The 13842-nt window shown below is 43.8% G+C and overlaps 1 protein-coding gene across 1 annotated transcript in view; it reads right to left on the reverse strand.

Annotated features, from left to right (window-relative positions):
• Nucleotides 1-13842, reverse strand: part of LOC144803894 (uncharacterized) — a 250413-nt gene that overhangs the window by 113945 nt on the left and 122626 nt on the right. The window contains exon 10 of the mRNA XM_078671883.1: nucleotides 6096-6256. Within this exon, the coding sequence (XP_078528009.1) occupies nucleotides 6096-6256 (161 nt within the window). The remainder of the gene's footprint in view (nucleotides 1-6095; nucleotides 6257-13842) is intronic.

Here is a 13842-nt window from a genome sequence, read left to right on the forward strand (position 1 = left end):
CCTCACCACCCCTTGTTGTAAATATTTTTGTCCACCCTAAGCGTGGAAGGGTATACTCAGACATGAGTCCCTTGCTCATTGCACCATCAGGATTCAAGCAAGCCGGGCCGAAGACGGCTGTAATGCCAGAAACCGGTCCCCGGAAGCTTGTTTCCTTCCCAGTGGAAGAATTGGCTTTTGTAGTCTGGTCTGCCCTGTTCCCATGATGCACTGGGCCAGGGACAGACTAATTTGCATACAGCCAGGTTCTGAAACTGGGATGGTGCAATGAGCTAAAAAACGGTGTTGGATCTAGCCCTGATCTCTTGACTGGGTGAGAGTATTCTGCTTAATTCAGAGACTCTGTCCCTCACCACCCCTTGTTGTAAATATTTTTGTCCACCCTAAGCGTGGAAGGGTATACTCAGACATGAGTCCCTTGCTCATTGCACCATCAGGATTCAAGCAAGCCGGGCCGAAGACGGCTGTAATGCCAGAAACCGGTCCCCGGAAGCTTGTTTCCTTCCCAGTGTAAGAATTGGCTTTTGTAGTCTGGTCTGCCCTGTTCCCATGATGCACTGGGCCAGGGACAGACTAATTTGCATACAGCCAGGTTCTGAAACTGGGATGGTGCAATGAGCTAAAAAACGGTGTTGGATCTAGCCCTGATCTCTTGACTGGGTGAGAGTATTCTGCTTAATTCAGAGACTCTGTCCCTCACCACCCCTTGTTGTAAATATTTTTGTCCACCCTAAGCGTGGAAGGGTATACTCAGACATGAGTCCCTTGCTCATTGCACCATCAGGATTCAAGCAAGCCGGGCCGAAGACGGCTGTAATGCCAGAAACCGGTCCCCGGAAGCTTGTTTCCTTCCCAGTGTAAGAATTGGCTTTTGTAGTCTGGTCTGCCCTGTTCCCATGATGCACTGGGCCAGGGACAGACTAATTTGCATACAGCCAGGTTCTGAAACTGGGATGGTGCAATGAGCTAAAAAACGGTGTTGGATCTAGCCCTGATCTCTTGACTGGGTGAGAGTATTCTGCTTAATTCAGAGACTCTGTCCCTCACCACCCCTTGTTGTAAATATTTTTGTCCACCCTAAGCGTGGAAGGGTATACTCAGACATGAGTCCCTTGCTCATTGCACCATCAGGATTCAAGCAAGCCGGGCCGAAGACGGCTGTAATGCCAGAAACCGGTCCCCGGAAGCTTGTTTCCTTCCCAGTGTAAGAATTGGCTTTTGTAGTCTGGTCTGCCCTGTTCCCATGATGCACTGGGCCAGGGAAAGACTAATTTGCATACAGCCAGGTTCTGAAACTGGGATGGTGCAATGAGCTAAAAAAATGGTGTTGGATCTAGCCCTGATCTCTTGACTGGGTGAGAGTATTCTGCTTAATTCAGAGACTCTGTCCCTCACCACCCCTAGTTGTAAATATGACCATGACTTGAAAGCAGTGGCGGTCCGGTTAATAGAGAATGCAGGCTAGAATCCAGGCTTCCAGAGGGGCAGTGAGTGCCTTGGTCAGGTGGAGTACTCACTGCATGGCTGCTGTATCACTACGTCAAAGCCTGCTGCGGATCTGGATCTTCAGATATCCACTCTGGTTCCAGACTGAATGCTGTTACTCGTCCGTCGTCGATTTCCTTTTCGGCTTCCTCTTGTTCGACATCTTCCTTGAAGATATCAGGGATCTCCTTGCCCTTTCATTGCTCCATTGTGCTTCAGGCTAGGCGTCTGTTCCGGCAGCCGGAGCAGGAAGGCACTGTGTGTTCTGGTGAAAGTAGACCAGCACACAGTCTGCAACTGCCACAGGTTGCAGACTGTGTGCTGGTCTGTCTACGATTACTTGGATTGGCACTGTGGACGGTATCTGAAAAGGGTATTTTCCATTACATTGCAACCATTCAGCAGTGATGAAGAAGACCCAGGCTGAGATGTGACCCTGCCCAAGGCGTTCTCCCTTGATGCAGAAACCATCGACTATGGCATCACTGATGAAAGAAATTGGTACAAAGATTGTTCTTTAACTATCGGAAACTGAGAAAACTCGGGCGGCCCGAACAAATTCTGCCACGTGGCATCGACTCAGAGCCTCGAAAAAATACATCCGAACCTAATGGCAGAAGAAAACAATCTAACTATGGAGCCGATGTTCATATGCTATTATGCATAAGGGACAAGTCACTATACCTTGTTACTCAAACGTCTTTCTTCGAACAAGAAAAACTTGTACACGTCCGGGTCCAACATTACATGGTAGAAGTATGCACAGCATGTGTACCTAGAAGTATGCACAGCATGTGTACCTAGAGTAATATAATAATCAACCCTACCGCAGTGCTGAAGATAAGGCTGGTTCAAATCCAGGGCAGGCCAATATAAACCAATCTAGAAAGAATTTCAGGTTCAGGCTGAAAGGTTGCAGTAGAGCTCAGAGAGGGGACTCCCTCACACACTACGTGCGGTAGAAACCTGAGCTACGGTGGCCTCCAAGCTGATTTGGAGAGCTTAAGCTTCCACCTCATTGGCTGAAGTTGGGTTCTTTCCAATGAGGTGGATGTGCTACAAAAAATTCTATGCTGTTTTAATTCTATGGCATTTTTTGAACTGTATATCGTATGCTATATATTTTACACTCTATACTGTTATGTTAGTGAACCGGGGATTCTCAGTCTGATGACAGGGAATGATTCAGGCATGTGATTATATAAAAGATCCAATGTTGGAAAACTGAACATGATGCTTTTCAGAGAGGGTGGGGTGTCCCATTAATTAGAGAACTGATGGTTCCTTTACCACAGGTGGACACCATGTTCCATGAGTCCCTAGTATGGGAAGTAACTAGTGAGAAGCTCCAGGGGCTGCACACTATGTCTGTGGGTGTCCAAGTGTAGTTGTACAATATTGGTTCCTACTGCACAATAGGGGGTTGACACAGTGGACCAGGGGATCCTATGCCATCAGTTCAGTGATGGTTCTTTTCTTACAGCAGGGGATTGGATGCAAAGAATCATGTGCCCAGTCCAATATAATAATTTGTGTTTCTACAGCAGAGGTTTTAAACACAATTTTCCAAGGGGGATCAGTGCTTTAGTGAACTTATGCTTCCTACTTCCAGCAGGAGTTTGCATATGATAAGACAAGGGGCATCCTTGCATTAACAAACCGATGGTCCCTGCTCCACCTTGAGAATCTGGACACTGCTTGGGGTGTATTGGGGCATTAGTGCAAGTGTTGGTCTCTGCACCACAGGAGGGGTTGGAGACTATGACCCAGGGGATGACGTGCTTCGGAGCAGTCAACAGGAATTGTTTATAAAAAATGCAGTGTGGATCGATTATCTTAATACAGTGAGAATGAACATAGCCACGTGCCCCTCGTCTGCACTCCCAAGTGATGCATCTATGTCAAGAAAGCAGTCTGCCATACACTTGTGCAGGGCTCTGATTGGCTGTAGTACATTCCTCTATTGTCCAGCTTCTAGAGTGGAAAATGCTGTTTTCTCGAGGACACCAATTGAATAGTGTTGCCATCAAACCACTATGTGAGAATCACGAGGAGAATGGCATTTGTTCCACCCACATGTTGTGTTGTGTTTGTATAATGCTTACTACCCCTGATGAGGTGTTTGGTTTGTATTGTAATTGTGTTTTTATAGCGCTTACTACCCCTGACGTGGTGTTTGTGCCGTATTGTAATTGTGTTTGTATATAGCGCTTACTACCCCTGACTAGGGTTGTGTGTTGTATTGTAATTGTGTTTGTATAGCGCTTACTACCCTTAACGAGGTGTTTGTGTTGTATTGTAGTTGTGTTTGCATAATGCTTACTACTCTTAATGAGGTGTTTGTGTTGTATTGTAATTGTGTTTGTATAGCGCTTACTACCCTTAACGAGGTGTTTGTGTTGTATTGTAATTGTGTTTGTATAGCGCTTACTACCCTTAACGAGGTGTTTGTGTGGTATTGTAACTGTGTTTGTATAATGCTTACTATCCCTGATGAGGTGTTTGTGTTGTATTGTAATTGTGTTTGTATAGCGCTTACTACCCATAACGAGGTGTTTGTGTTGTATTGTAATTGTGTTTGTATAATGCTTACTATCCCTGATGAGGTGTTTGTGTCGTATTGTAATTGTGTTTGTATAGCGCTTACTACCCTTAACGAGGTGATTGTGTTGTACTGTAATTGTGTTTGTATAGCGCTTACTACCCCTGACGTGTTGTTTGTGTTGTATTGTTTTTATAGCGCTTACTACCCCTGACGTGGTGTTTGTGCCGTATTGTAATTGTGTTTGTATATAGCGCTTACTACCCCTGACTAGGGTTGTGTGTTGTATTGTAATTGTGTTTGTATAGCGCTTACTACCCTTAACGAGGTGTTTGTGTTGTATTGTAGTTGTGTTTGCATAATGCTTACTACTCTTAATGAGGTGTTTGTGTTGTATTGTAATTGTGTTTGTATAGCGCTTACTACCCTTAACGAGGTGTTTGTGTTGTATTGTAATTGTGTTTGTATAGCGCTTACTACCCTTAACGAGGTGTTTGTGTGGTATTGTAACTGTGTTTGTATAATGCTTACTATCCCTGATGAGGTGTTTGTGTTGTATTGTAATTGTGTTTGTATAGCGCTTACTACCCATAACGAGGTGTTTGTGTTGTATTGTAATTGTGTTTGTATAATGCTTACTATCCCTGATGAGGTGTTTGTGTCGTATTGTAATTGTGTTTGTATAGCGCTTACTACCCTTAACGAGGTGATTGTGTTGTACTGTAATTGTGTTTGTATAGCGCTTACTACCCCTGACGTGTTGTTTGTGTTGTATTGTAATTGTGTTTGGATAGAGCTTACTACCCATAACGAGGTGTTTGTGTTGTAGTGTAATTGTGTTTGTATAGCGCTTACTACTCTTAACGAGGTGTTTGTGTTGTATTGTAATTGTATTTATATAGTGCTTACTACCCCTGACTAGGGTTGTGTGTTGTATTGTAATTGTGTTTGTATAGCGCTTACTACCCTTAACGAGGTGTTTGTGTTGTATTGTAATTGTGTTTATATAGCGCTTACTACCCTTAACGAGGTGTTTGTGTTGTATTGTAATTGTGTTTGTATAGCGCTTTCTACCCCTGGCGTGGTGTTTGTGTCATATTGTAATTGTGTTTGTATAGTGCCTACTTCCCCTGACTAGGGTTGTGTGTTGTATTGTAATTGTGTTTGTATAGTGCTTACTACCCTTAACGAGGTGTTTGTGTTGTATTGTAATTGTGTTTGTATAGAGCTTACTACCCTTAACGAGATGTTTGTGTTGTATTGTAATTGTGTTTGTATACTGCTTACTACCCTTAACAAGGTGTTTGTGTTGTATTGTAATTGTGTTTGTATAATGCTTACTACCCCTGACGTGTTGTTTGTGTTGTATTGTAATTGTATTTGTATAATGCTTACTACCCCTGACGTGTTGTTTGTTTTGTATTGTAATTGTGTTTGTATAGAGCTTACTACCCTTAATGAGGTGTTTGTGTTGGATTGTAATTGTGTTTGTATACTGCTTACTACCCTTAACGAGGTGCTTGTGTTGCATTCTAATTGTGTTTGTATAATGCTTACTACCCCTGACGTGTTGTTTGTGTTGTATTGTAATTGTGTTTGTATAATGCTTACTACCCCTGACGTGTGGTTTTTGTTGTACTGTAGTCACATTTACATAGTGCTTAGTATCCCTGACAATGTCTTTCTGCCGTATTGTAATTGCATTGATGGATATATAGTACTTACTGCCCCTGATTAAATGTTAGTGTTGTATTGTGATTGTATTTACATAGCGCTTACTACCCCTGATGAGGTGTTTGTGTTGTGTTTTAATTGTATTCGTATAGTGCTTACTACCCCTAACTAGGGTTGTGTGTTGTATTGTAATTGCGTCTGTATAGTGCTTACTACCCCTGATGAGGTGTTTGTGTCGTGTTATAATTCCGTTTGTATAGCGCTTACTATCCCTGACGAGGTGTTTGTGTTGTAATTGCGTTTGTATAGCGCTTACTACCCCTGACGAGGTGTTTGTGTTGTAATTGCATTTGTATAGCGCTTACCACCCCTGGCCAGGGGTTTCTGTACTCACCGTCAACTGTTATGCTGTTCGGATCCAGAGAAAGGCCTGCCAGCATGTTGTTGTTATTTACGACGTTGTCTCCGATAATTTTGACAATTTCCCCAGCGGTGGGCGCGGGAGAGGTGGAGTTGTCGAACGCAGCTTCAAGGTCTGTGTCCACCGAGCCCTGGCTGTGGAAAAAGCACAGAAAGAGTGAACATTTCTGTGGATCGGACCCGCCCCCACCTCCTCGAGCACCCCTAGCGTCTGGACTGCCCTGGTAGGTGCTTTAGATATTTAAATATGTTATTAGCTAATTATATGTGCTGAATATCTGCAGGAGGGCTTTGGAAAGTTAATTAGGCCCCTCGCTCTTTACTGTTTTCAAAACCCCCTTTTAAGAGTGATGGAGCAAGGATTCGCACAAAAGGCGACTTGCTTGTACTCAAGAACCTCGAAATAACATTTAACGAATTAATCAATATGTTTGTCTTACTAATTGGCCCTTTTTCGTTCATTACTGGGTATCCGAGAGAAGCTTGCTTATGTGTTTTCTAATCCTAATACGCTTGCAAATAAAATGGCTGCTGCTACGTGGGAATTTCTACTGCGCATGCGTCTGTCATACCCACGTGACATGACGTACTCGCAGCTTTGGAGGGAATCTGTTGCTACTGCGCACTAGAGCTAATATGGCTGTTCTGTGTTCTCACATGCGAGAAGCTTGCACTGCTGCTTTTTGCTAAGCTGTTCGTTCTGCTTAATCCTAATGTTATAGTTTATTATAAAGTAATGGGTGTAGTGTAGAGATACATGGTATACAGTGTAATCATTTCGTTCTGTGTTCTAAGACTGTTTCCTTTTGCTTTCCATGTGTCGATAATCTTTGGGCCTGGGAGGTGTTATTACTCCATTTTGAAAGTCCTTCTGCGCTTGACCAGCAGTGGAGAAGAGTTGAACTCTGTGTTATTGAAATCCAGCCAAGGACAGTCACAGCCAAGATGCGCCTGGGAAGATGACTTCTAACCCGGCTAGGAGACGCTAACTTGCATACAATGTATTTGTCAATAGAACATCCATTGTTATTTGAAATGAAGACGTTATGTGAACCTGAATTTGATGGGCGGGAACGTAAATTTGAATAAGAGATGGCAAAAGTCTAAAATTTAGGTGGTGTGATGACCTCCCCTCCTCTTTTGTCCAATCGAAATTGGGGATCCTTACACTTGCAACATTGGGGGGAGGTACACTGACCTGGAAAAGAGTATAACTAGAGTAGGTTTAGCTAGAGAAATTGTCCGACTTGTCCAAATAGCTGACCTGTCACTGACCCAACGCACTCAATAGCTGATCGAGAACAGAGGTGCTGCGAAGCACTCTGTCAGAAGACTCGCTGACCCAATCGGGGTTCTGGGACCTGAAGTACTGGCGAAGCACTTTGCTTGGAAATTCGATAACCCAATCGGGTTTTGACTGATAGCTGCAGAGAGGGAGTAGCGCAGGCGTTGCAACTGAACTGCAGGTGCTGGTCTCAACTTTCGGTGGTCCGGTTCTAATCCAAATCTGGCTTTCCTGTCCTGTTTCTGACCTGCACTTGCTGGCCTACTGGCGTTTGCAACTTTTGGGGTTTCTGTCCTTAACTGACCCGTGGCCAGGGTTGGTCTTCACTCCATATAGATAAATACAACTCTGTGTGGGTAACAAATAGTATCAATTTGCGTCCTTTTCTTACCTTCCCTGAATCTTGCTAAAGTTTTAATTGCATATGTTCCTTTTTCATACCCTTCCCTTGTGACAAATTACTAAATCGTGAATCTTGCCTTTATTAGCATGTTCCATTTCCCCCCTCCTTAGTTGAATGATAAATGTTATACACGAATGTATAGAGGTTTTCTGTTTTTACCCACCTATAAAGAAGCTGAAGTGATTATTTGAATTATTAGCGTGTTCCATTTTTACCTTCCCTATAGTTACATGGTTAATTCAGTTTCGTCATAACAATTGGTGTTCCCTCTTTTTACCCACCCCCTTGAAAACAATTAAACTGTGACTTATAGCATGTCCCTTATTTTCCCTGTCCTTTAGAAAACATCAGTTCAAGTCTGATTCTCTATAAGTTCATTTTCAGTATGATCCTTGATCTTACCTTCCCTTTAGAATTCTAAATGGTTGGCATAATATATCTTTTGCATAGTTATACACTGTTTGTGATTCTGATCATCGATAGCTTGCTTGCTGTTAATCTTTGGCTTATGACTTTTGATGAAGATTAGATAGAGGTTTTCAAAACTTCTCGAGTCTGTGATTATTATACGAGTGCATATTGTTGTCTTGCTACCATACTTATTATGCTAGACTCCCTGATCCCATAGGTTCACGGATACCAATGACCAGGAATGTAAGTCAAGGGTATAGGACCTAGGAAGTACAAATATCTGATAGTTAGTTCCCAGGTTATCTGATCTAAGAAATTGGGGTTAATTTGAGTATGGGCCTAGGTGAGTATTTGGTACATTTATAGTCGGGTGACCTGCGCGCTCTATCAAGAGCATGGATTTCACTTCTTCGTGGCGATCCCCTTCACAGAACCTCTCGAGCTAGGGGTAGGGGGAAATAGTGTGAGGGATTAGTTATTATATTTCCCCTCATCCCTGACTAACAAGCTGAATATGCCCACCCAGTTTACCAATGATGGGATTCCTCCCCAGGGTCTCCTCCCCTGCAGCCTGTGCCATGGACACAGGCGAGGACCAATCAGATCCCATTCACTGAACCAGTCCTGGAATATACAGATCCTTCTTTTTAGCTGTGCAAACTTGCACCATAGTGGGCATGTTGCGTGCCCCACTTCTTAGTCAAGACAGCTAAAAAGACAAGGCCCTAGATAGCTAATAGGATACGGAAGGAGGCAAAGAGTCGGGATTGCATCACTCCCACGCCCAGTGGGCCCCCCCAGGGTGAGGTGGGAAGCAGGGCTAAGGCACACAGGGGCAATGGTGGTAACAATCGGAGCATACGTTCCCCTAGTACCTCCGAACTCCAATAATGATAAATATGGCCCATGGTTTTTAAAAAGTGAATCCTTCACTTCTTCTTGTGGCACATGTATTTACACCCTATGACTGCCTTGAGCTACTATTAAAAGCCATTTAGCTGGAAATCACTTATCCGCAAACTGCGCAAGCAACCAAGATATACTACACAGAAAAAAAACATAGACTGAACAGAGCATCACACAAACACATACATGCAACGCAGCACAAATATGCTGTACATTTGGCAATAGCTTAACTCCAAACAGCTCCAGCTACCAAGACACACAACACAGAAAGACACCTGACTATATGAAACAGATTATTGCCTCTATGTACACCACAGCACAGCTATCCCAAATTATTGGTTATCACTTTGTCCGTCTTCCTCTTCCCAGTCCTACACATTGAGGTGTACTAGTTGAGGACAGTCACCCTTTACACAGCCATAGAGAATACCCTTTACCCCACTGCAGGGTGTGACAGTCTTTCTTCATGTCCTGTCTCAGCAGGGACTCTTAGAACACATTATGATGTTTGCTTCTTGCAGGTGATTTCAGTTTTTCTATTCTTCACTGTCCTGGTGTGGAAAGGTGCTCCTCTTTCCCTCCCTCCAGACCCTGATCCTACGATGTAAATCTATGGAGGATGTGTTTGGTGTGAGGATGGGCAGTGGCTCCCTATCTGCAGTTGAAGTGTCCCTCTTCTGGTCACCCCCCGCCCCCCACTGGTCCTCATTGAGTGGCAGTGGCTAATAATTACCACTCCTTGCATTTACTATTGAGTGTGCATGTACAGACTGGTGTCCAGGAGGGGGGACATTCCTGTATGATGTGCCTGACCTTGCCATGGTGGTTCCCCACAGCAGCACAAGTAGGCTGTGCTGCAGGAGGGAGTGGACTGCACTGATCTTCTGGCATCCGTGGCAGTGGCCACTAGGTTGTTGTCACATGTGATCATTGATGGCCCGTGGTTCCTAGTAGAAGCTTTGGGGGCTTCTATGGCACATCTGACAAAGTTGGAGGTAGTCAGATGGCCCTCATCACTTTTCTTCTTTTTTGTTTGGCTTTGCACTGTCTGAGTTGATGAAGTAATCACAGAGGAGAAGATGCTTCAGCTATGTTGTCCTCCCTCTCCTTGTCGTTTGTTCTTGTCTTGATGACAGTGTCAGATGCAGTAGCCTTGGCAGCCCTTTGATGAGAGTGACCGTTGCCGGTTGGCCCCATTCCTAGAGTAGACCTGGCCGTCTGTCAGATTTGGCAACGCTCCTCAACTTTGAAACTATGCTGCTGTAAAAATGCGAGTGGGGAGAAGGTGTTGCCTTTTTTGGTAATTCCATCTATGATTTGTGGGATTATCAAGTTTTTTCTTTGGACTATGTAATAAGATTCAGTAACTGCCCTTCTTTCTTGATGAAGCGGCACTCAATAAGATATCAGCCCCAAATGGCTCATGCATTGTTACCCCATTCTATTTCTAGTATCAATGCTGCATGGGGACTTCAGTCATTTGTCCATTTGTCTATTTAAATGTTGTCAACAATGTATTTCTGGATAATTTGTCTATAGTATGTCGCACTCTACCAAAATGGGCGTAAGTTAAGGATTTTGTCTTAAGTTAGTTCTGTGAATCGGGCCCTTTTGGCCTGATTACCAGTTTGGCGGTGCGGGAGCCAAACCCGTGTGCCCACCGCCTGCCGGATTACTAGTTTCCTCGTGTCTGGCAGGCTTTTTTTGGTGGTCCCACTGCAGTGCCTCTGAAAATGGGCACTGCAATGGGAACACCAAAAAAGAGTTTCTGCAGGGCATGGACTATAAAGTCCATGCCATACAGGAATCTGGGTCCATGCACACAGGGGCGCATATGTTGTGCCCCAGCGCATGCATCCCCATGCACCTGGGCAACAGGGGGTCCTGTAGGGATCCTTTGTTTCAGGACCGCCATCCTTTTCATGGAGGAAAGACCTCCATGGCACTGCTGGCGGTCTTGAAACTTGTAATATGCATGGCAGTGCCACAGAGCCACCACCAGCATTTACTGAGGCCCTGACTGCCGTGTCACCGCCAGCGAATCGCGTTGCCCTGGCGGCAGTGTCAGTGCAATGGCTGTCTGACTGCCCAGCTTCTAATGGGGGAGTCGGACAGCCACTACCGCACCCAGCGAGTCTGGTGGTCTGAGGACCAACAGACTCATAATTTAGGAGCTAAGGCTTTAAGCAGTTTTTGGGAAGGGTGGTGACGTGGCCATGTATTATAAGAAATAAAACACTCAGTGCTGCACATTGTAAGGATATTGCAAGTTACCTCGGAGTTCAATTACCTTATAAAGAAACTCAGCTTTGGGCTTTTTCTCCTGCATGGTCATTAAACTCCTTCATGACTTTCAACATCCTTATCATCTAGGACAGGGAGTATTTTGTCCCGTGTATAATGGGACTAGGACAATGCCACTATGGCAACAACACCTGCTCTAGTCCATATTTTTTTATTATTTTAAATAAAGACCTGAACATGGATCTACAAATGTGGCGTTCAGACCAGCAGTGCGTAGACCGCTATTTGGGATGACACCAGTTTGGTGAGCGCATCCCAGGCATTTCTCTCAATAGGTCCAATTGATTTCAATCATTTTAGATAAACCCACACTGATTCCTGCTGAACCAGACAATTTCAAACCAATATCTAATATTCGCCTATTAGCAAAAGTACTTGAGAAATGTGTGCAACAACAACTTAGCCAACACATCGCCACATTCATCCTGCTAGACTATGCCAATCTGGTTTCAGGCCAGATCACAGTACTGAAACTTCTATTCTCCATATAATACATGACGCCCTCCAAGCTCTAGACCAAGGCAAAACATGTCTCTTAATTCTTTTAGATCTATCATCGGCGTTTGACACAGTTAACAATGTGAAGCTACTAGAATGTCTGGAAAATGGAATGGGACAAAGGGGAGCCGTTCTCGAATGGTTTAAATCCTTCCTACAAAACCGCTCCTGAAGATTCTCACTTAATCATAATCTATCCTCCCCTTCCCTGATTACGATTGGTGTCCCCCAAGGTTCATCTCTCTCCCCAACTCTTTTTAACCTCTATCTGGAACCAGTTGCTGAAATTCTACGTATTGCCAACATCTCTTTCCACATGTACGCAGACAGTATTCAGATCTACATCAAAATGTTATCCCTAGAGGAGATCAAAACAATGAAGGAGGCTCTAAAGCTGACTGTTCAATGGCTTGCTTGCAACCAGCTGAAAACTTAATGCACAAAAAACTGAATTCATACTAATTTCCCTTCCTAAAAGCTTCCCTTGCATGCTTGAATGGACCAAATCGATCACCGCGTTGAACTGCACCCAGACCATAATGGATTCAGCCAAATCACTAGGAATCACACTGGACAAAAATCTGAATATGCAAGCTCACATCAACACACTGGCAAAAATTCAGGTTTCACTTGATCTACCTGAGAAATCTAAAACCATTCCTAGATACATCCGAATTTAAAATGGCAGTACATGCATTAGCTATCTTTTCAATAGAGGTCAAAGCAGTACCATCCAAGAGGCAGGTCTGTGAACAGGCTCAAACCAAACACTCCTACCTGGCTGAGTGGGCAAAATGTCTGATGTGGCTTTCTAGACAGTAATGTTTAATGAATGTATGGCGTGATGCCCAGGTAGGAGCCTAGCAAATGTGCAGAGCAGGCCCTCCAGGTGCCAATGTAGTGGCAGTGGAATTAGCACGCAACCCCTTCGGAGGTTGCTTTTTAGCCAATGTGTAGCAGATTTTACTGGAGAGTACGATAGGACAGGAGAGGGTCCTCTTCTGCACCGCCTTGCCCTTCTTTACTTCAGCATATCCAGTAAGGACTAGTTATTTACCTGTAATCCTAGTTCTCTTCCAGGGGTATACTCATTAAAGTCATGAGCACTGAATAATCTCCGCCCATGTGCGGGAACCCGGAACACATAACCAAATACATATATATGTGTAAATATATAAAAAAAATAGTACATAGTACTAAACAAATTATACACATATACATGTATAAACTAATAATATGCAGCTCAACCATAACCTATAGGCTAATAAGGCCATCATTACATACTTTCTGCAGCATGAAAATACACCATATAAACAATGCAATAAACAGGCATGAGCCTAAAATGCATTCTATAAATAGCAAAACCTTTTATTTTCATCAAAGAACCTGTAATAAAATGCAATTAGCCTAAGCAGGCTGCATATAGAAAAAATATCCCTGTACAGAAAATCAGATTGACACCTCGCCTTTAAGGCCTCAGAGAATCTGAACACTTTGCCTTTAAGGCCTCCAGGGGTACTCTGCTCCCATCATGCCCCAAAGGTGACAGTTAGGTCAGTTCTTTTGTACGGTACAGTAAACCTCGCAGGTATCTGCATATAGAAGTGCAATAATAACATATTAAACCATAAAAACCACTGCTCGCCCGGGGAGGCGGGAGAGTGCTTATGACTTTAATGAGTATACCCCTGGAAGAGAACTAGGATTACAGGTAAGTAACTAATCCTTCTCTTCCAAGGGATACTCATTAATAGTCATAAGCACTGAATAGAATAGCAAGCTCATACCCACTTAGAAGCGAGCGAGCAGAAAAAAGGAAATAACAACAGCTTTGAAACACATATCTTAGCTAGAATTAGCAAATAAATTCCTGAGCGATGCCTGCCCAACCTGAGCATCTGCCTGTGTGTCTGA

Source organism: Lissotriton helveticus, chromosome 1_2 (genome assembly GCF_964261635.1).
Source record: "Lissotriton helveticus chromosome 1_2, aLisHel1.1, whole genome shotgun sequence".
Classification (NCBI taxonomy): domain Eukaryota; kingdom Metazoa; phylum Chordata; class Amphibia; order Caudata; family Salamandridae; genus Lissotriton; species Lissotriton helveticus.